We start from the raw sequence: 22,244 nt of genomic DNA on the forward strand, positions 1-22,244 counted from the left end.
GAGAGGAAAGCTGTGCTTTTCATCAGTATTCTTGTTCACTTTTATTGTATGGGCTGAACTTCATGGAATAGCTCATAAAACTATTCTCAGAGATGTTCAGCTCTCTGTCCTTAACATCAAACATATGTGTTATTTTCTTGGTGTTTCACTATTTTTTTTTCTCCTTTCTGAACTATACAGTGTAAATGTTCGGTAGACAGCACTGACAATTCTGGGAAAACAGCTTTACACTATGCAGGTAACTTCTTTGTTAAAAGTGTGTACTATGTATTTTGTCATGCTTGATGTTTCTAGCTCATGAGCTTGATGAAGCTTTGTAGGTTCTAAATGCATAAATATAGTGACTCCCTTTCTGCTGATTGAAAAAACAGTGGGCAGAATGGTGAGCTGTATTAAAGTTGGCTTCTTTCTGCTCTGTCATTCCATTTTTTTCTAGCTTTCTTTGACTAATCTTTTGATTTTATTTCCAACTTGAAATATCAGATTTATTGAAATGCCTGCATTTTTAATCTGACAATGGAAGTTTACTTTTCTAAAATTAACATATTATTGACTAATTGAAGATTCGAGTAGCCGAGGGATACGTGTTCGTTCTCATGGCTTATAAATTTGGGGTATTTTTTAATACTGTGAATAGCAAATTTCAGTTAATTATAGTTAGCAAATTCACTCTTACATGTGGAGAGCCATTTAAATACTTAAATATTAAAATAAGGTTGATTCTGACTCAAGCGCTTAAAGATAACATGTTAATTTGGACTATAAATAATAGTTTTATTTCTGCTTACAGCTTGCTGTTCATTCTCTGTCTGTTTCAATCTTCCTTAAAAACAGATATGATTTAATTGTTTTTCTTGAACACCATTGTAATGATGCAATATTGCAAATGGGAAGTGGGGAACACAGGTTTCAAAAAAAGTGTTTCATGGACTTTCATGCTAGTTTTTTTATTTCTTTTAGCTGCGTGTGGTTGTCTTCAGGCAGTTCAACTTCTCTGTGAACACAAATGTCCAATTAACGTCAAAGATTTGGTACGTACCTCTTCTCCCATTGTTCACTTCAAAGCTTTTACCTCCTGCTTCAGTCAATCTCAGGTATCATAGTTCAAAGCAATACTACTGTTGTATTTCATTTTGGATTTCTCTGGCAGAGAATATTCCTTTTGCAGCTTGCCATAGTAGATGTGGGAAACCACTATCATACACTAGTGGTAGGATTTGCTGTTTGTTAAATTGAGGGTTTGATACAAGTGTCTAGAATCCATTCTGATATATTCAAAACACTATTAAAAGTCTTCCCACTCACTCCAGTAGACTGCGGGAAACACATGTTATGTGGCAAGTGCTGCAAAAAAAAAAAAAAAAAAAACACAACACAATTTGGTATAATGTAAAGGCTAAGGGACAGTACATTCTCTATTATGAAGTGACTACGAACAACCAGATCTATCTGTGAGAATGATGCAGTTGCCTGATAGAAAACCCTGATGATAAAGATAGTGGATGTGACAGAAATTAGACCAAAAAAAGAGGGGAGAGTAGGGCATTTAACTTTTTTTTTTCTTTCTTCCATCTTATCTTCCTATCTGGTCTTTTTGATGAGTTTAAAAAAAAACAAACAACAAAATGCTCATGAAAATTAGATCTAAAATTTCAGCAGATGCATTTTAAAGGCAGAAACATTTGTCTTTTTTTGTTTAATCCTAAGAATTAGGAAGGCTATGGGAGAATCTTAAGATGCCCTCAACTGCATCATGGGTGATCATGAGGAAGACATAGCTAAACCCACCTCAGGTGCACAACAAAATGATGTCAAGCAATGGTCACAGTTTGGGCAGTAGAACTGATTGGGAAATTCCAATTATGCGTTAAGGAAAAAAAGAATTATTACCATGTAGGTGGTGAAACATTGGAAATGGGACCAAAAGACACCATGGTGTCTCTGTCCGTGGACATGCTTAAAACCTGACTGGACAAGTCTCTGAGCAATGTACTGTGAAGTTTGCCTTTCTTTGGAATGAGGGCAAAGGAGAAAAAAAAATCTCTGAAGTTGTCTTCCAATTGAAGTCACTCTGTTATTGTAAGAAATGTTGTATTTTTGCCTTGTACTTAAAATTTGCCTTGTACTTAAAATTAACCTTTTTGTTGTGGACTTATTTATAGGCATTGTATAGTTGCAAAATCACCGTGTTATAGCATTAAGCAAACAGAAAAGGGAGTACAGACAGCAAAAAGCATTCCTGTTCCTAATGCTTTGTTGAGTGATTCCATTCCCAGTACTAAAGGGAGAAATTAAATAAACCCAGCTACATTTATGGTACATGAGAAAAATGTACAGATAGTGCCTTGTTTGTGCTGTGTAGAAGGAAGGTGCATAGCTGACCTTTAAATCTCAGGGTGGTATTTGTAAGTTGTTGAATTATTGTTTATAGTTTCTTTAAATGCATTCCTAGGATGGGAACATACCTCTGCTGCTTGCAGTACAAAATGGTCATACAGAAGTCTGCAAATACCTTCTGGATCACGGAGCAGACGTCAACACCAGGGATAAAAATGGAAGGTACAGCAGGTTAACCATCACCATGTTAATTCTTTCTCAGGGCTGACTGTCAAATGATGCTCTCTTCCCAAAACCATTGTTATGTGAAATAATGCTTTCAATACCAGAGAGAATATCCCAATTGTCAAGAAAGCTTACAGAATTCTGCCTAAAGGGAAAGAAACTAAATAACTCTAAAACTAGATCATGCCTGTAAGATTTTTGTTGGGTTACCAGAGCAGGAAATCCCATTTTAAAATCATTCCTACAAAAGTTTGAATGATAACATTTGCCCACATGTCACTTTGTATGTGTCCCAGTTTTCAGTGCTGCTCTGTTCTTGGCGTGAGTTAGTTTCTCCAATTTTAATCTGAAAACTGTTACTTGGGAGTGACATCCATGGGGAGCTCTCTTTTCTAACGTAACACAGCCACAGCACCAAGAGAAAATACAATAAAACTGTTGTATCATGGAGATTCTGTCGTCTTAGAAAGTGCCGTTTAGCGACTTGTTGCATTAATAGACGTCTAGTGTGTCAGAAAAATGTGTTTAAACCAGAGCATCCTTGTGGAAAAAAATGTACTCAATGTACTCATTTTGATGATACTGATTAAGTTCAAGAGTTTTTGAAAATTATGGACTGTTTTATAAATGATGAAATGGCAAAGGTAAGGCCAGATGCTGAGAAGACTTGGCACTTAATAATTATCTTGATTATTATGTGATACAATGCCCATATTGTTCTTTGGGAACACCTGGAAGGATGAGACTGGGCCCTAGCTTGATTTATGAGAGTTCAAAGTTCTATTAGTCTGCTTTTTGTTTTAAGTTGCCTAAAGAAAACCCCTTTGTTAGTTCTCAGTTGGTTCGTTTGTTTGAATGGCCTCCACAGTGCTTTGAACTCAAGGTGCTACCATTCTGGGACCTCTGCCTTTCTCTCACTAGCTTACTTTTAATCAAGAGGTAGTGCTAACAGGTTGTAATTTAATTGGATGGAGGTATTTCTGTTATAAATAAGACAGTACTTGCAAGTTTGGTATTCCTTATTATTTTTTTTTTTTTTTTAAAGAAAGTACAGTGTGTAAAAGCAAGAAAAACTATGTAACATGGAATGTACCATTTTAATTCTAACTTTCCTTATGGTAAGGAGAATAACTGCTCTGGCATCTCTTGTTCACAGAATCGATTGCATATTTAATGAAAAAGCAGAAGCCTTAACAGGAGGAGAAAGAGAGAGAGCCTTTGAAAATGGCTTGTCCAATTCCGTCTGTTGTCCAGACTAAGCTAGTCATTTTGGCAGTCTAAAACCATCCCTGTGAAACTGCTATCCAAGTTACCACTCAACATTTGACTTTTTAGCACAGTACTGCAACAGCCATCACTTCCTGAGGGCTCACCTGTTACAGGGAGTGTGTTTAATTCATCAGTGAAATGGTTGCCTTACTATCTAGCAAATACCTAAACAACTGGGGTTGTTCAGCCTAGAGAAAAGGAATCTCAGGAGAGACCTTATCACACTCTACAGTTACCTTAAGGGAGGCTATACGGAGGTGGGGACTTGACTTTTCTCCCAAGCACCAAGTGATAAGACGAGGGGAAATGGCCTCAAATTACACCAAGGAAGGCTTAGGTTGAATATTGGGAGAAATTTCTGTAGTAACTTCTCAGTTTCATACCTGCACTGAGAAACGTAGTTGCGTGTGAACTTGGTCAGCCTATTAGGAATGATTTCGTATTTAAAAGGGAGAATTCTGTTGTGTCAGGAAAGCAATATTAGAGCATGCTCGAGAGGTGGGGTTTTCTGTGTTTTTGTAATTATCCTATGTGTGGTTTCTGATCCCTAAAAGTCACTGAGGAAAAACAGACACAACCTGTTAGGAAAATGCTCCTTCTGTATGTTACCCTTACTGTAGGAGGCACTGTCAAGCTGCCGTGTGTTGGAGAGGGAATTGATTGTGATATAAGACACTTCTTTATCTTTTTTATTTGAGAATGGCTCAGTATTTGAGGTCAAACCACCCTTCAGTCTCACTGAAGAGTTTTGAGAAATATATTTAGCTTTGTGGGTGATACCTGCTTAAAAACAACATGAAATAAAGGCTTTCGTGTTGTAATTGAAGTGTGACAGTGAGATCTGATAGTCTGACTTTATCCTTCATCCACTTCTCTCTCTCCTTTTAGCTTCACGAACCCATTTTTAGAAATGTTTGGAGATATGTGCAAAGTATAACAGGCCTTTGCAGAAGGTCCAGCTGGGGTGTATGGGGAAGAGGAGGAAGGGCAGGCAGGTGTCTGTGCATAGAAAAGACAGTTGCACATATGTGTTGATACATATGTTGATAAAATTTTGTTCTTCGTTACACAATACCTGTCACTCTTTCTTTCTTACAAAATGAGCTGCCGCTTCAAAGGCTATTCTTGATAATTTTATCTTGTTTCTTTTGTCCAGAACTGCTTTGATGATGGCTTGTGAAGCTGGTAACCTTAACATGGTGGAAGCGTTCCTTAAGAAAGGTGCAGATGTCAGTTTAGTAGACGTCTTTGGGCAGAATGCCATGCATTACTCCAAAATCTCTGAGAATGCAGGGATCCAGAATCTCCTATCATCAAAGTTATCTCAGGATGTGGGTACGTAAGAGATGCTGTTATACTGTTTGTCCCTTTTCATTTTGGCTATGTTTATGTTTATTAATGAACAAATTTACTTTGTAAAGTAACCTGAAAATTTTCAAAAGCTACCTTCAAGATGGTCTGTCTGAAGCTTTTCAAAACAGGAAAATGTGGTACTTGCTGTATATGGTAATATGCAATGGGAGACAAAATATTCAGCAGGGCAAACAGGTGGTCTCGAGAAAGACAAGGTAAGCGGATATAACAGCATAATGAACTCTTGCATAGAATTTGAACTAGATCTTCTCTTTATTATGTGAAAGACTATGTTTAGCTCCTCAGTAGAAGGATTCAGAAGGAACTAATGCAGACGGGACTTTATGGTCAAGCTAAAACAGATTTTTGAACTAGTAAGTTAATGTGAACGAATGGTGAGAGGCTACAGTAGAAGCAGAGTTGTCACAATCCTTCGAATTTTTTATCACTGTGAAACAAACAAAAAAAAGCAGCGGAGAAGATGTATTTAAATGGAATTTTTAATTTTAAGTATATTGCTCAGATTTCAAACAGGAGTTCAAAAAACAAACAGCATTTATGATGCAGGAAGTAGAGCTGAGAGAAGGGTTAGGCAAATAACATATTCCTTGATCGTTGTTCTTAATTCTGCTTTTTTCTTGCTTCACAGATACAAAATCACCAACTAAATCAAAGCAGGTATTTATCCTTTTGATTTTAAAAATACTTGGGCTTTAAAGGCTTGTAGCTCATGGAAAAAATAGTAACTGCCATGACTAGTAGCAGTAGATGTGACTAGTAGCTAGTAGTCATTGTAAGACGCACATCTAATAACTGCTCTGTAATGTGAAAAGTTTTTGTTGCTTATTTAAAGAATGTCTTTCAGGAACATCAGTTTGGGGTTTACCTTCTCTCTGACATAGCTGCCAGATTCCTCAGTGAGAAAAGGAAGGGAGGTTGCATGTGCATGCGCACATGTGTGCCAGGAGGATACTCCGCCATTTTCATGTATTGCAGGAGCTTTGCTGGACTCCGGTCTCTTAAAACTGTATAAAAAATCACCCATAAAAGTTTTCTGTTTCCAAAACATCTATCTGAAGGTTTTCCGTGGTTGCACCTTACTGGTGACCCCCATCTGTTGAGACTCTTACCAGATTTAGGCAATTAAATAAGTTTCTTACATTCTGTATTTAGTATCATGCTATCTTGGAGTGCAAATATCTTGCAGACTTACTTGCTGGTGGCTGGAAATTAGACGAGGGTGCTATGTATTAGTTCATTCTTTCTCTGAGTGGAGAAGTTGGGTTTTTCAGGGAGTTCAGGCAGAAGCTGATGGAGGGGAAACGTGGTAGCTGTTAAGAGTGGCATGGCTGGAATATGAATGAATGGAAGTTGATGGAGAGGAAAGATGGTAGCTATTAAGAATGGCATGACTGGACTATGAATGAATTTCTGAAAATATTCAAAATCACTAGTGCTAAACTTGTTGTCAGCTTCTGCTTTTTCACTAAATCTTGTTTGTTTTCACTGAAGCATGGATTACAAAGGAACATATTCTTATTGTTAGGCATGTTTAATATCTTTGTGTTATTAGTGATGTAGTCTTTACATAGAAAAAAAGGAGCTGCATGAGCTGCTAAAGTTGATATTAATGTGGGAAAATATATATGTATATATATATTTGTGAAACAACTTGCTCGGACTTTACTAACCAAACTAACAAACCTACCTTCTCTGGCTGGTGAAACTTTCAGCATGATCAAGGCTCTAAATTAAGTTCAGAAAGAAGTGGAACTCCAAAAAAACGCAAAGCCCCACCTCCTCCTATCAGTCCTATTCAGGTAAAGAAAAGACCAATCTTGAGATACTTTTAGGGGATGAAGAGCATTTTGACCATTATGTGAATGATGTGGGCTGAATTTGAGCTGTCTCTCCTACTTTATATGCCTGTCATATTATGAGTGCTTTTCCTGACATGAAGATGACACCATGAAAATACACATTGATGAGTTTAACTAAGAAAATTGCTTGAAATACAGCATGGTTTAAGATGCAGTAGTACAAACTTTACTGTACAGGTGCTTTTTCTATCTAAAATTGAAGGTTTGCTTGTTTTGCAGACTTCCTTAAGTAAATTACATGTATTTTAAATCCACATATGTATGTACACGTTATTATATGCACATATACATATGATAGTAAAACACTTAAATTGATTTGTATAGTATACCAAAATACAGTTTAACAGGTTTTATGTTAAACAGAAAAGCTATCCGTACAACAAACGCATTGCAAGTGTGATACTGGCTCAAAAGAGTACTGAATAATTAAATTTGCTCTTTGAAATTAACTGAGTTGTTACTTATGTTAGTGCAAGGAAAAGTGCTCGCATGTGTTTGTGTCTATATATGGCACATGTTGGAGGATTAGTTGTATGGACGCATACGTATGTATACATATACTTATTTCTATATAATCTTTTACAGCTTAGTGATTTGTCCTCTCCACGCTCATCAACTTCAACTCCCATGACAGGAAAAGGACAGGCTTTCTTTGCTGACCAGGTATGTGAGATGTCAAAGTTTTCTTTCTTTCTCAAAGTTTTCTTACTAAGTATGGGGGAAGAATGTGTAATACCATAGCAATTTATTTTGCTGACTGCAGAATGTCCTGTGAATTAATTAGCAGCATTTTAAGAATAAAAAGGAATCTAAATCTATTTCAATGTAATTTACAAAGCAAATGTGGATTGCTTTAATGTTTAACGAACATCTAAATAGAATTAGTCATAAACTAGTCAGTATATAGGAATATGGTTGTGAAAGTTTATTAATGGTGTGAGAACTCATTAGCTAATAGCAGTGAAATATATGGGATTGTGTTGCAAAAAGTAGCGACCCTGTCACCAAAAGACATCAGGCAAATACTTGAGCGTGTTCTGTCTCATATTTGTCTTATGGTTTTGAAGTTTATCTTAGGGTATTGAAGATTTCTTTTTAAGTACACCACAATATATTGCAGCAATTTATCACAGGGGCTGCAGCTTTTCCAAACTATCTGTGGGATAGTAGCCCCAATTACATTCTCATTTAATGAGACCTAGGCAATTTAATTTCTGTCCTGGCCACATGCTACAATTGAAATTAAAAAAAAAAAAAAAAAAAAAAGTTTTGCCAGGTTTCACCCAACAAGGTCTATGCTATTTATATTTATCTTCTGTGAATTGTCCAACTTTACATCTGCTTTCTGTGAAAGTGTTTTTTAAATTTTTTTCTCATGTCTCAGCAAGAAGAATTCAGCTCCTTGCTTCGAGATAATAAAGACAGACTGAGTGACAGCACAACAGGTATACAATAAAGCTTAATCCTTATTTTCTCACTTGGTTAGGTTTTTTAGGTGTTGTGAAAAGTCTGTCTGTTCAGATGTGCTCTGTGTCATTCTACTTAGAATGTGAGTCACAGTAAATGTTGGGAATAATGTTATGTAATGTCACTACCAGCTGCCACCTGCTTCTATTGGGTGACATAACACGTTTTTGGGGAAACAGCTCTAGGAATTGTTCACGTGTTCACTGCACTTAATAGTCATGAAAACAAAGTGTTTAATTTGGAAAGCAAAATAACTAGCTAGCTGTGGGATCGGTTCAAGTTCTGAAAGCTTTTGAATCTTTTTTCCTCCAAAGGTGCTGATAGTTTATTGGACGTGAGTTCTGAAACTGAACAGCAAGATCTACTTATGCTGATGCAAGCAAAAATTGCTTCTTTGACATTACACAATAAGGAGCTACAGGACAAATTACAGGTGGTGTATTTTGTGCTGTTCTAGTGCTCTGTTAACCTCTTAGTGGAACAAAGAGCTGCTAACCGATTTAAAGAGATGTTCTGTAAATATAAAGAGCTTGTGGTGCTCATCATTGAAACACTCTGCATCCAGAGGATTAAAATTAGTGTTTTGATCCTTTTCCCATGAATTACTGAATATCTTTGCTTACTATGATAGTTGTATTCTAAAATATGCTGTTAACAGTTGTGTTAGCAGATCTGATTTTAATTTGCTTAGCTTTGATTATTAGCATACGGAGATCAACACAGACTATCAGAGGAGCTTGGCACTTGCTGCCTTCTGTCACTGTAGATGATTAAATGGGACCAGCTGGGTTCTGAGTTGAAACCCAAAGGTTTCTTCCATGGTGCTTTAATTGCCCATCTTTGTAGGATGTGGCAAGGATTGTTTCCTTTTTCGTCTGTATTTTGTTTTAAATAAATGTATTTGCTTTTATCATGCATTTGTTTGGGTTTCTTTTTGCACAGGAAAGAACACCTAAAGAAGTGGATTCTGCGATTGATTCTTATCATTCAACCCAAACAGAGTTTGATCAAGCAGTAGATAGACAAAATGAGTGCTTAGCTCAGGAGCTGAAGCCTACATTAAAAGCCACCCAAATTCAAGAAAACTTGGCAAGCCCTAGTGAAGTAAAAATAAAGTACCTCCAGGAAGACTTAATGGATGTGCAGAGGAAATTAGAAAATTCTGAAGCCAAAAGAAAGCACTTAGAAGCTCAGTTCCAGTCCAGAGTTCCAGAAGCAGATCGCTTAAATAACACAGACATTTCAGAAAATGGCTCTGATCTTAACGTGAAGTTCCAAGAAACTCAAAACAGGTATGAGGAAACTGTGAAAGATGTTTTGAATGTACAGAGGCAGGTGAAACTGGGTCTCATTTCTTCTGAAAGTGAAGAAACCAGTTCCGAGCTCAGTAGGTTGAAGGTGACCTGTGAAGAAGTTGAAGTGCTTAAGCAAGAATTGAAGAAAGCATTGGAGGAAAGTGAAAGACAAAAAGAGAAAGTGAGAGAGCTCCAGAAAAAGTTTGAAGAAAGAGAGCAGAATGTGGCAGGCAAATTGTCTGTGGAAGAATGTGAAGAAATAAGGAATTCATATTGTTCAGTTATTGATAATATTAATCAGGAGAAGGCACTGTTGATTGAGAGGTACAAAGAAGGGCAAGAGGAAATTAAGAGGCTACAGGACAAGCTGACAAATCAGACACAGTTACAGTCTAGTGCTGAGTCTGGAGAAGTGAAAGATGCAATGCACAGAATGATAGATGAGCTCAACAGGCAACTTAGTGAATTGTCACAATTGTACAAGGAGGCACAAGTAGAGCTTGAAGATTATAGGAAGAGAAAAACTCTGGATGATATCGCTGTGGACTACATTCCTAGAGATGAACATGAGAAACTGATGCAGGTAACAAATTCTTTGAAATACAAAGCAGAGAGTGAATTATCAGAGATGAAATCACAGTACACAAAAGTATTAGATGAAGCAGAAGAACTAAAGCAACTGTTAGACAGTCAGAAACAAAACTCTTTGCCAATTACTGAACACCATCAGGTGATGAATGTGCTCCGAAGTACTGTAAAGGAAATGGAGGAGGAAATAAATGAGCTCAAAGGACTGCTTACCAACAAGGAAAGTGAAGTAAGAAACCTGCAGAAGGAATTACTGGAAGAAAAAGCTGCAATTAATGAAGCAATGGTACCCAAGGCTACGTATGAAAAACTCCAGTCTTCATTAGAGGGTGAAGTTAGTGCTTTGTCATCCAAATTGAAGGATGTAATCAAAGAGAAGGAAAATGTGTCCTTGGATGTTATGCAACTGAGAAATGAAATTTTGCATTTGAAAGAAGAGAAAGAAGGCATGCATACTCTGCTTGAAGCAAAGGAACAGGAGGTGACTGGTCTTCACCAAAAGTACCATCAAGCTCAAGAAGATTTACTTGAAATGAAAAGATACTCTGAAAGCACATCAAAACTAGAAGAGGACAAAGATAAAAAGGTTAGTAATTCACTGCTGTGGAGGGAGTAGTACACGAATTCAGACTACAAAACATATTGGAAGGTGCATGAGTGACCTTAAGCCCCAGTTGGTGTAAGGTGTCACAGAGCGGAGTAACATTGGAGTTCATGTGACCATCTGAAAATTCAGATGCCAAAGTACTGTCTCACAGATCTTAATGTCAAAGGAGTTTTTATTCAGCATTTTTGACTTCAGTTACCTTCCTCTCTGGTGGAGATAAGCATCTTTCTGTTCACCTCCTAAGTTCTGTTCAGGTAAGGTTCAGAGAATTCAGTGAACCTAACCTGAATTGAGCAAATTCAAAGTTGAATTTAGAGCAGGAAGAGGTTCGTGAGGAGACAAAGAAACATCAGGATCAGGAAGCAGCAGACATTCACTATTCTGAGTTTACTGTATCATCTCAACCTCAGTGTGACAGCTGTTTTTCCTGTGCAACCATGTCACAATTTCTTGATAAAAAGCTATGCATTTTGCTTAGTATGAATAGCTGGCCTGTTTGGTATGTTTCGGTCTTCTGTTAAGACACAGCATTTGCAAAGGTGGTAAATACCATCTTTGTAAATATTACCTTTTCAGAGCCAGGAATGCATTCTGAAGGACTGCTAGGATTGTGGTAGAGAAGCATTGTTTACATGACATCTCTGTCCGTTGAGTTTTCATCTAGTTTTCTGCCACTTTTTAAATATAAGTCACAAATACTTATTTGTATAGGATGAGACCCGTGGGAATATAGTATGCCTTGCAGCTTTTCATGAAAACCTATTTTTCACCTTCATAGATCAATGAAATGTCCAAGGAGGTCAGCAAATTAAAAGAAGCATTGAACAGCCTTTCTCAGCTTTCCTACTCAACCAGTGCCCCCAAAAGACAAAGCCAACAGCTGGAGGCGTTACAACAACAAGTGAAGCAGTTGCAAAACCAACTGACCGTAAGTAGATAATAATAAATAATAGTTCATAAACCCACCATTATTGCCAGTTCTCCAAAAGCGTGCGTGGCATTCTTAACTCTGCCTTATTTAAAATGAGGTACAGTCAATAAGTACGAGAGTTTTCATACAGAAATTTTGTAATGCTCTGAAACATGTAGGAATCCTCAAGTCACTTCAGATGTCTTTTTTCCAGAAATAGTCTAACTAAAGAAAACTATTTTTCTGTATATATTTCTTCAGATCGATAATGGATCAAAGTTTCTGCACTTGTAGTGGAATGTAGTGACCAGACCTGCTGCTGAGACCCTGATTTGTGAAAAATCTGGCCAGTGTGCAGTGGACTAAAGTTGTGTTTTCTCAGGAATGTGTATTAAAAGATTAAATCTTTTTGTTATTTTAAGCCAAAAGAAACATGACTTTTTGGAAGAAAATAGTCACTGAAAGCGTGAAGTTTCAAATCAAGCAAGTCCATCTGTTTACAGGAATCGCAGTTCATTTTCTGAAATTCTGAACAGCTTAAAGACTTTTTAAAATTGTACTTGCTTGTATATGAGAGGCTCAGTCTTCTAAGTCAGGTTGAGCCATAATTGCTATTTCCAAATGTTTGCCTGTCCAAAGAAGCATTTTCACTCACTTTAGAGAGGGTGAAGAGAAGGTACTTCCCACCAGAGACTCATTTGTAGAGAGCTCTGGAATAACATTTGAAAGGAAAATTCTCAGCCCGATGGACTAAATGCCTTAACTGTTATGTGCTGTCCTGTCATCCCCAGCAGACAGATGCAGGAGTTAATATGCACATGAGCCAGAAAAATTCCCTTGCAGTGAGGAGAAATAAATAGGTAGATAGTTAAACACCGTGTCCTGTCAGTGTGTAGGCTTGTATTTCCTATCCCAGTCCACCAAATTAATAAGGAGCCTTCATCTCTCATAGCTCAAGGATCAGCAAATTAGTGCAAAGATACACAACAAATTAGGAGATGCATACGACTTAAAACAGGAAACATTCTTTCCTTCTCTTACACTGGCTTTCCTGGCAGCTTCATGTTTGTTTGGAAAGATGGCTTCTGGGATGTGGCAGTCTGATCACAAAAAAGGTGTTTGACTTTCCTTGTTTGAATGTATAGTAATTAACTGAGAATTTCATAGATTAAGACCTTTGTAAGCATCTCCTTCACCAGAAGAGTCAAGGGTTGATTTGTCAGAATATTGTTGGCTTTCCTTGGTTACTTCTGGTTTCTGATAAACTGAGAAGCAGAGTATGTGCTTGTTCCACATCTTTGCAGCTCAGGACTTCTTGCAACTAATATCATCTCACCATTTATTTATTTATTTGTTTGTTTGTTTGTTTGTTTATTACAAAGTTGGCTAGAATTACAGCATTTCTGTGGACTATGTTTCCCAGCAAATTATGTTTTAGATAGCTAGCAGCACAGTCCTGTGTTTGAGCTAGTTTTCCACCCATACATTAGATTATCACTTTCACAGAGCTCCATACGTCTAGGTGAGGAGTTCTGAATTCCACAGTTCTGAATACTCTGTGACTTTCTGCTTAACTATTTTCTAGGAAACAAAGAAACAACATCAGGAAATCGTGTCGGTTTACCGGATGCATCTTCTCTACGCTGTGCAGGTATGGTTAGATATTACTCATTACACGGTGTTTTAATGGAATATGTTTTTGCTGCAGATCTATTCAGAACATTGCAGGTTGTATTGAACACATAGTACCTGAAAGAATTGACTGTTTAAGCACAAATTTAACACTGTTTTCTTTTGGAAAATTGGTGTAATTCTTATATCTTAAAAACAGTTTGTAAACCTTTTCAATGAGTTGGGAAATGTTTGAATTCAGTCACCTTTTCTTCTTTCTCCCCTTGTCTAGGGTCAAATGGATGAAGATGTCCAGAAGGTGCTTAAACAAATTTTATCGATGTGCAAAAGCCAATCACAGAAAAAGTAAACAAACAAACAAACAAACAAAACTCCCTATTTTCATTAATCCTGTTGTGGGTGTTTATCTAGATTTGCCTTAAAGTAAGATTTTAAACAGGCAATTTGCTGCTTTTTTGTTGTTGTTGTGCTGTTTGTGAGGTGGATTAATTTGTTTGTCTCTACCACTTTCCATGTGCATAGACATGTGCAGTAACTAAACACATGCCTGCTTTTCATAGCCAAAATGCAAGTATGTTCTTCAGACTTTTTACTTAGGCCACTACATGTCGTGTTTACCCTGAAACTGCTTTCTAGCTTCCTCCCAGAGGGAGATTAATATGGAGGCAAGCACTCATGCCACCTGGGTAAAGGAGAAATTCTCCATGTCTCCTTTACCTGTGTATAAGCTGCATATTGTTATTGGGGATAGGCATAATTGCTTGATGTTGTAGCACTCAGATTCAAGACATTTTGCCATACGCACTCTTTGGCAGAGCAGAAGCAAGCCTTGCAGCAGTGAGCAGAAGTAGGTATTTATGGTAAGCCAGAACATCAAACAGCTATACTTCTTAACTTAGTTTTGTTTTAGATTAGCACACCATACTGTAGCTGTCCCAACCCATCCAATGCACTGAGTACACAAAAATCATACCATGCTTCATAGTTTCCTTGAACTGCCTGCTAGTGGAATGAAACTATTTCAAAAGGTAAAGTAATTAGTCTATTGAAGTTCTGTACAAAGCAGTACAGAAAGGCTTGTAGAAACAACTCATGATAGGTTTAGCTATCTATGCAAGTGTTGGCCATGAAGCTCAGGAACAAAACCAGAACATATACTTTAGACAAGGGATTCTAGTGAACACAGGATGTTTACAGGGAATGTCAATGCCTCATATTTCCTAACCTCACTTTTGTAAAGATCTTCTCTTCAGTATATTTTTATTGGCCCTCTAATGAATTTTTTTTTGTAACTAAACCGTTTTTCTACGTAATGTTTGCATTAAGCTTATTAACAAATATTTTTAGGTAACCGTGTTTTAGAGAGTTCCTTTCTATACCCCCAAATATTCAGTAATAGTGAAGCATAGAGAAGTGTTCTCAGTTTGAAAAAGATCTGTATGGAATAATAGACCTGTCCATTGGTGTGGTCCAGAGCAGTGAAGTGTAAAATACAATTTAGCCTGCTGTTTCAACAAATGTAGAAATGAAGGTAGAGAAGAGCAAAATGCGTCAAAAATTTCTACATGTTGTTTCTAGAGGCCAGAGGCATTAAGAAAGCCTTTGTCAGCACTTTTAAATTTCGAAGTCAAATAAAAATGCCTGATGAATGATGTATGGCTTATTATGAAGCTATGGAAGAATTCTTCTAAGCACACACTGCACTCGAGGGTACAACCATTTGAACTAGCTTGCAGCTTCACTATATTTGTCTTATTTCTGGTAGTAGATATGTCTCTAATAGAGAAATCTCCAGAGCTATATAATCTGAAGTTTATATAGAGTCATAATATGACAAGAGTCAGCAGTGCCTGAGGCTGACTGGACTCATAGTGCACTTATATCAGATAATTCCTAACCCTGGCAAAGCAAAAATGGATTTTAAAAACAAACAAATAAAACATTCTTTTGCATCAGTTAGACCTTGGTGTTACTTTTCTTGGGTGGTTTAACTAATGCCTGCTAATTTTGGACAGTATTTTATAGTTAGATGATTTTGAAAATGCTCCAAAGAAATGTGAAAAGAATTTTGCTGCAGCACTTCAGAATGAACAACAAGATTTTAAGCATGCCAATGCTGCGAAGTATAAAACTTGATGAACCATTTTGTAAGTTGCCTATGGATTTAGTCTTCTACTTTGTTTTGGTTTGTATATTTATTACAATTATCTTTGTGGAATATTGAAAATTATACACTACAGCATAGCAAGTTTCTTTATATGTAATTTACCAGAAGTTTCCTTATGCAGCAAAATAAACTATTTCCAATTTTTCATCTTGGTTCTCCTTGTGCCTTCAGTTACTTTTTATCTCAAGGGTAATCTCACCACACTCACTGCTTTAATGTAGTACAAATGTGTTCTGTACTCCATGTTCAGATACCTGTCAGATGTATGGCTTGTACTGAATCTACACCAAACCCAGCGCAACCACTTTGGCAGATTATGCCTTGTGTTGGATTGATAGGTTGAGATATTTCTACCATGGGTGTCCTGCTAGAAGTAATATGGGTCTTCTATCACCACTGGATGCATTCCAACTAAGTTTAAAATGACCTTAGACCAGTATTGGAGGTGGCCTAAGTCCCACAGTTTCTCAAAACTCTGGTTCTTTATCACTTAGCACTTCACTCCATGTACAGAACTACAGTGAAAGTATATTTGTATGTGTGTGTACTCGTGCATATTTCATAGAATCATAGAATATCCCAAGTTGGAAGGGACCCATAAGGATCATCAAGTCCAACTCCTGGCACCACACAGGTCTACCCAAACATTTAGACCATGTGACTAAGTGCACAGTCCAAGCGCTTTCTAAATTCAGACAGGCTTGGTGCAGTGACTGGTTCCCTGGGGAGCCTGTTCCAGTGTGCAACCACCTTCTTGGTGAAGAACCTCTTCCTAATGTCCAGCCTAAACTTCCCCTGCCTCAGCTTAACACCATTCCCGTAGGTCCTATCGCTGGTGTTTACAGAGAATAGGTCACCTGCCTCCCCACTCTCCCTCACGAGGAAGTTGTAGACCGCAATGAGGTCCCCCTTCAGCTTCCTCTTCTCCAGGATGAACAGGCCCAGTGACCTCAGCCGCTCCTCATACATCTTCCCCTCTAGGCCCTTCACCATCTTCGTCGCCCTCCTCTGGACACTCTCCAACAGTTTAATGTCCTTCTTGTACTGTGGTGCCCAGAACTGCACGCACTACTTGCATTTGAGTATGTATACATACACATATACAGTACTCATGTACATATACATATACAATATTCATATTTGAGTATGTATACATCTTTTAACAGCGTTGACTATATAAGCATTGTATATTTATCATCTTTCTCTCAATTTTTATTTGATAATCTAGCTTTTCAGTACCTGATTTACTAATTACATCTTTTGGTCTCAGTGCAATCCACATACATGACAGGAATTGCACCTCTTTTGGTTATGTTCTGTGGGTCAAGTAGCTCTCTAGACTTCTGCAGAAAATTTCCGTAACCTATTCAGTACTGGGCTTCCTTTGAACAAGGGTGCTAACAGACTGGTATGTGGAGTCTGTGTGAGTTCAGATCATCTGGCAGGGCAAATTTGAATCGTTTCACAGTGTGGATTAATGATTTTGTTGCTAATAGTTGCTGCTGGATTAGTAAGGTCACAGGATAGCTCTTTTGTGCCATCCATTGCAAGCAGTGGGCCTCCTGACTGGGAACTCCCATCTGAATTGCCATGTGTTTTCCTTGTGGATGGCTGGATGCCAGATCTGTTGCATAACAATTTCTTTTAGGGTCAGACCCATGGTGTGGCAGTCCAGCCTTTTGCCTTCTAGATCGGTTGCTGCCACACTTGCATGAAAATGCCTCTTGGGCATCACTGGTCTGGTTGTTAATTATTTGTCCTCTTCTACCTGGACAGTCATGACAGCAGGGGTCCCCTCCTGGGCACCACTTTAATAGCTCATTTCTTCATCTCTGAGGCTTTCTCCACTCCGATGCCAGCCTCCTGAGCAGATGGCAGACATGAAAGACTGAAGCAATCTGCCCCTCTTAAACGTGGCAGTGACCCATGTGCTGTGGGGAAGAAGCTCCGACTCGAGCTGTGTGGTCAGGCCTCGCGGCACAGGGCCGGTCCTGGTGGTTTTGGCCTTGTGGTTTTGGCCCTCTGTGGAGCCAGGGCCCGGGCCTGTTGTTGGATGTTTCAGGGATCTAGGCTTCAAAGCAGCAGCTGTGCTGTAGGTCATGGTGCTTTGTGATGAGGAAACTCATGGAAAAGCTCCTGGAGTTTGTGTTAGGTCTTAAGGGGAGGGTTGCAAAGTAGTGGCAGAGATGGATGTGATGTAACCCAGCAAAAATTCTGCAGGCACAAGCGTTTAACCCAGCACATTTTTCCAAACAAATAGGAACTGGTGCAAGACTTTTAGGCCAGATCAGTGGCTTAAATCCTCTATGCGCTGTGGTTTTGATCTGCCACAGGGAGCACTAAAAGTGCTCTCAATTTAATGTCAAGCCACAGTTCAAGAGTTTGAGTACCTTGAAACCTTTGCTGATTGTAACACTGTTCTCCAAACATAGGTCATCGGCTGTACTTGTGGGTACAAGCCAACTCTCAGCCAAATGTTTCTTAGAAATGAATTATCCGAGTGGATTTTTTATCGCTGCTTCCCTGTTTGGGTCCTTCACTGGTCCTTTTGAAAACAAGTAAGGGGTACTAATTACAGACTAGAACCATACTTTTTCTACTCAGGGCAGTAACAAATTAATTCTTGTTGTATTAACAGCCATTTTCATTATCTTAGAATTACATACAGAAGTAAACTGCAGGTGAAGTTAATTTAAAGCTGTGATTTAAGAAGTTTCTCCTTATCTGAGGAGGCCCAAGATACAATTTTTGTTAACTGCAGAAAACTACTGCAGGCAGACCCTGTTGCTGGCAAAAAGGGCTGTTTTGCTCAATACCTGTAAATGCTGAATTCTCTCTTCCAAGGTATGATAGCATGTCACAAAAGGTTTTCTAAGAGAAATAGCCTTTGTCTTGTGATGGATCCAGTGATGGGATCCTGGGGTAGCATGTCACCAATGTAAGGTTTTGCCACTTTGCACAAGCTGTACAGACTTGTGCTTTTAGTCCTGAATATGCCACATCCAGAATCCCAGTGGTAGCTTCAGTATGGTCTGTTCGTGATGCAGCTTGTATTTCCTGAGCCATTTTAAGGCAACACATCTACCCTGTTCACAAGCCTTTGGCTGCTCTCAGGTTTAACACAGGTATTTACATAATCATCACTTTTTCAGTGTTTGATTTTAAAAGCCTGCTTGAACACTGCTCTGTCCAGATTCACAGTGCTGGCCCTCCTCGTGCATTTTCCAACAGCCTGAAATGCTCAGACGGTTGGTAATGGGGCCTCCTACCAGCAGCTGGAGATTGGAAACAGGCACAGCCCGCTGACATCATCCCCGACAGGAGCTCGGGGCCGGCGCCTGGCTGCTCAGAGCGGGGCCCTGGGCTGGTACCCTGTGCTCGGCAGCCCTCAGACGCGAGCATCGCCGGAGTCTGTAGGCAAATGAGCTCCTCTGCAAGGCTGCTTGCTCCATTCTGGCCTCTCTGCGCTTTGAAGGTAACCAAAGTGCTCCCTGGTGGTGGTTGGGCTTGCAGCTGGAGCACTCTTCATGCACTTCCTGTCCTAAAGCAGAGAATGCCTTGCACCCGGTTGCATGCACCAAAGCCCTGTCCAAAAATGTTTGGATGCCTTTGCTTCTCCGTAAGCACTTTGCTGCCCACCAGGAGGTATCCCTGAAAGAAGAGGCTGGGGAGCAAGGGTAGGGCTGGATTAAGCTGTTTTTTTTTCCAGACAGGAAAAGAGTTGGGGAGGGACAGAAAACTAAAAGCAGCCATCTTCTCTCAGGTGAAAAAGCTGTAGGGATTGAGGGCACAGAGCAGAAAGATCTGGGCTGCCCTTGTTCCTAGAAGTAGCTCCTCTAGGTTTTCACACTCAGCAGTGCAGCTCCCAGAGGAGCAATGCTGTGCTCAGCACAGCTGGGTGGGGGCAACATCTGGCCAGATGTCGCAGAGCTGGGCCCAGCGCAGCCATGCAGATGCTGTGGAGCCAGGTGCCAGTTGGAAGGTCACGGTGTGGGGCAGTTAGCAGGGCTGCTGCCTCCGTGGGGAGGGCAGCGTGTGCTCCTGCTTTGTCCCCTGCACCGCATGCGAGGTGGCTTCAGGAGCAAGCCGTGAAAGCCCTGCACTGCGTGGCATCTGCAGTGGTTTTAAGCTTGGTGCTGTTCTGCTGGCAAGGGTCAGCACTTCCTCTGCAGATGCTTTGGCTAATGTGTCTCTGGCAGCATGTTCCCTTGCAAATACGAGTGTAATTAAAGCCCTGCGTGATTGCCTGGTCTGGGCTATGACATTAAAGGGGATGGTGCACAGCTGCCATCTGGGTCCCTCCCCAGCAGCTCTCCTTGGTGGCTCAGCGCCACTGCCCAGGACTGCAGCTGCAGAGTGCCCTGGTGCTAAGTCACAGCCCGGGTGCCCCTGGGGACCGCAGCTGTGATGCAGCCCTGGCTTTCCCACTGCCACAGCTTCATTGAGGATCTTCCCACAGGCACCTTGCCCAGGCTGTACAGTAGCTGAGGCTGCAGCCTGGCACAGTGCATCTCATCCCTGCAGCACCAGAAATTTGGTCACAAATCCTACCCCAAGGGGGAAGGGGCCTCCAACCACCCCAGGGCAGCTGGCCAGGGTCCAGCCTTCCCCAGAGGCTGTGCTGCTCTGTTGGGGACACCGGGGCATCTCCAGAGTGCAGCTGCTTGCAGGGGACCTGGGTGTTCCTCAGTGCTGCGAGCAGGTGATAACATGGGGGTACCCCCAACTCCTCCAGGACCCATTTTATGCCTCATGCCTCCAACTACCTGCAGGCAGCATTTGAAAGAGAGAGAGAGATCCCTGCATTGAGGCAAACAGCTGCAAAACCACAGGGAGAAGAAATGTGTTCTTGGTGGTTGATCAGGCTGCACCTACACAAATGGTTGGGAATATTCTTTCATGCTGTAAGGAGACCATCCCTACCATTAGATTATTTGGGATGGTTCGTGGCATGGTTTTGGCCCAGGCCAAACTGTGATTCCTGCAGGTAACTGCCAAGCACAGCTCTGTATCAGCCTGTTCCCTTCTGAAGGTGGCCCAGTGTTTTGCAAAGTGAGCTTCCAGCAGTGCAAACCCCAACTGTCCATGCCTGGGAGCATCTGCATGGGCAGGCATAGCCTGGACCAGGGCCTTCAGCATGTCCCTGTGGGGTTCAAGGGAACATCTTTGAACCTAAATGCTCACTCCTCTGATTTTGGGACTGTACAGAGGTGTGTACAAATCTTAGAAGTCTGTCTCCTCGGCCATCGGTCTGCTTTCCAAGCAGGCAGAGGCTTTGCAATTTGGTGCTGCTGCAAAAACCCCACTGTTACTGTCTTATCAAATTAATCACTGCACTGTATTTACAGGGTAAAATCTCCACATGTACAAATCTATGTTATCTAATTATGTAAATACAGGGTTGATTTCAGTGCCTTCAGTTTTCTGCTGGCTTGCTCATTTTTGGCCAAGCCCAAAGTTCCATCTGAGCTGAAAAAAGTAGGAGGCTGCAAAATTCTCCAGCGAAAGCTTTACTGTTCCCCTTTCACCAGCCTCAAAGCAGGAAACCATAAAGCCCAGCTCCCCCTCCAGGCCTGTCAGTAAAAGACAGCCTCCAACAAAGCTGGAGCCACTCGGGAGCTGATCCTCTGCAGGGCTTTTCTCAGGATCATCTGTAGGGATGGCTCTGGAAGCTAGCACAGGGCTCACCTGCAGCTCTCTGGTTACTTTCATGTGTGTCATGGACCTGTTGAACTGCACGGAAAACACCTGAAAAATCCCTAAACTGGCTTTGTTAATGGGGTCCTGCAAAAAAGTGTTGTAGGATGAGGAGGTGAGTACAAGTGACTTGCAGGTGTCTGTTCACAGATCCCTCGAAGTGGGAGACTGGCAGACATCACCGCAGGGTGGCCGCTCTTCCTGGGGTCAAGAGAGCTTTAGTCTGAGGAATTGCTAGCTGATACCAGATCTTGTCGTACAGTAGGTCTTTGAGAGAAGATGTAGACACTAAAACTTGGCTATGACCTCAGTTTCTACATCTGAGGAAAATTTTGAAGGAAGTGTAATCTGGGACCCAGCCACAGGTGTGCTGGCTGAGTCATCTGGGAGAGGAGGTTGCGTGCATGCTGCCTTTCTCCCAGGGCTGTACATTCATACAAATGAGCAAACTATAATTAGGCTGAGCTAGGACCCCATATCTCTTTTGGGAGAGACGGCTTGCGAGGCATTGCATTTCCCTGAGTTAGTCAGAGGGATGGTGAGGAAATGCAGTGCTGATAAGGAAGGAGCAGCAGAAAAATCCTGTTGTCAGCACGCACTGTGTCTCCAATTTTTTGTTGTAAGCATTTCAGTGTTAACAGGGGATGGTGCCAAAGTGGGACCAGATTGAGACTAAAACAAATTCAAATTGTACCCTCATGCATGCTGTAGGGTTATACGGCAGCAAACCATGTGGTGGGTACCTGGGTGGATTTTTATGCTTTGTGACCGTATGAATCCTCCCCATCTGACTCAGCCAAATGCATCCTTATGGGGA

General features: G+C 40.4%; 1 protein-coding gene across 4 annotated transcripts in view; it reads left to right on the forward strand.

The window, feature by feature from the left end:
- The window catches only part of RAI14 (retinoic acid induced 14), an 85,979-nt gene extending 70,106 nt beyond the window's left edge, over positions 1–15,873 (forward strand). For 3 of the 4 annotated variants that reach the window (XM_082782979.1, XM_082782980.1, XM_082782982.1), the window contains 13 exons: positions 181–238; positions 961–1,031; positions 2,453–2,559; positions 4,988–5,166; positions 5,834–5,862; positions 6,918–7,004; positions 7,650–7,727; positions 8,449–8,509; positions 8,846–8,964; positions 9,474–11,000; positions 11,800–11,949; positions 13,517–13,582; positions 13,835–15,873. In XM_082782979.1, the coding sequence (XP_082639105.1) occupies positions 181–238; positions 961–1,031; positions 2,453–2,559; positions 4,988–5,166; positions 5,834–5,862; positions 6,918–7,004; positions 7,650–7,727; positions 8,449–8,509; positions 8,846–8,964; positions 9,474–11,000; positions 11,800–11,949; positions 13,517–13,582; positions 13,835–13,912 (2,610 nt within the window). In that variant the 3' untranslated portion in view covers positions 13,913–15,873. The remainder of the gene's footprint in view (positions 1–180; positions 239–960; positions 1,032–2,452; positions 2,560–4,987; positions 5,167–5,833; positions 5,863–6,917; positions 7,005–7,649; positions 7,728–8,448; positions 8,510–8,845; positions 8,965–9,473; positions 11,001–11,799; positions 11,950–13,516; positions 13,583–13,834) is intronic. The other variant, XM_082782981.1, reaches the window with a different exon arrangement.
- Positions 15,874–22,244: the final 6,371 nt, after the last annotated feature.

Source organism: Aythya marila (genome assembly GCF_965140915.1).
Source record: "Aythya marila genome assembly, chromosome: Z".
In the NCBI taxonomy this organism is placed as follows: domain Eukaryota; kingdom Metazoa; phylum Chordata; class Aves; order Anseriformes; family Anatidae; genus Aythya; species Aythya marila.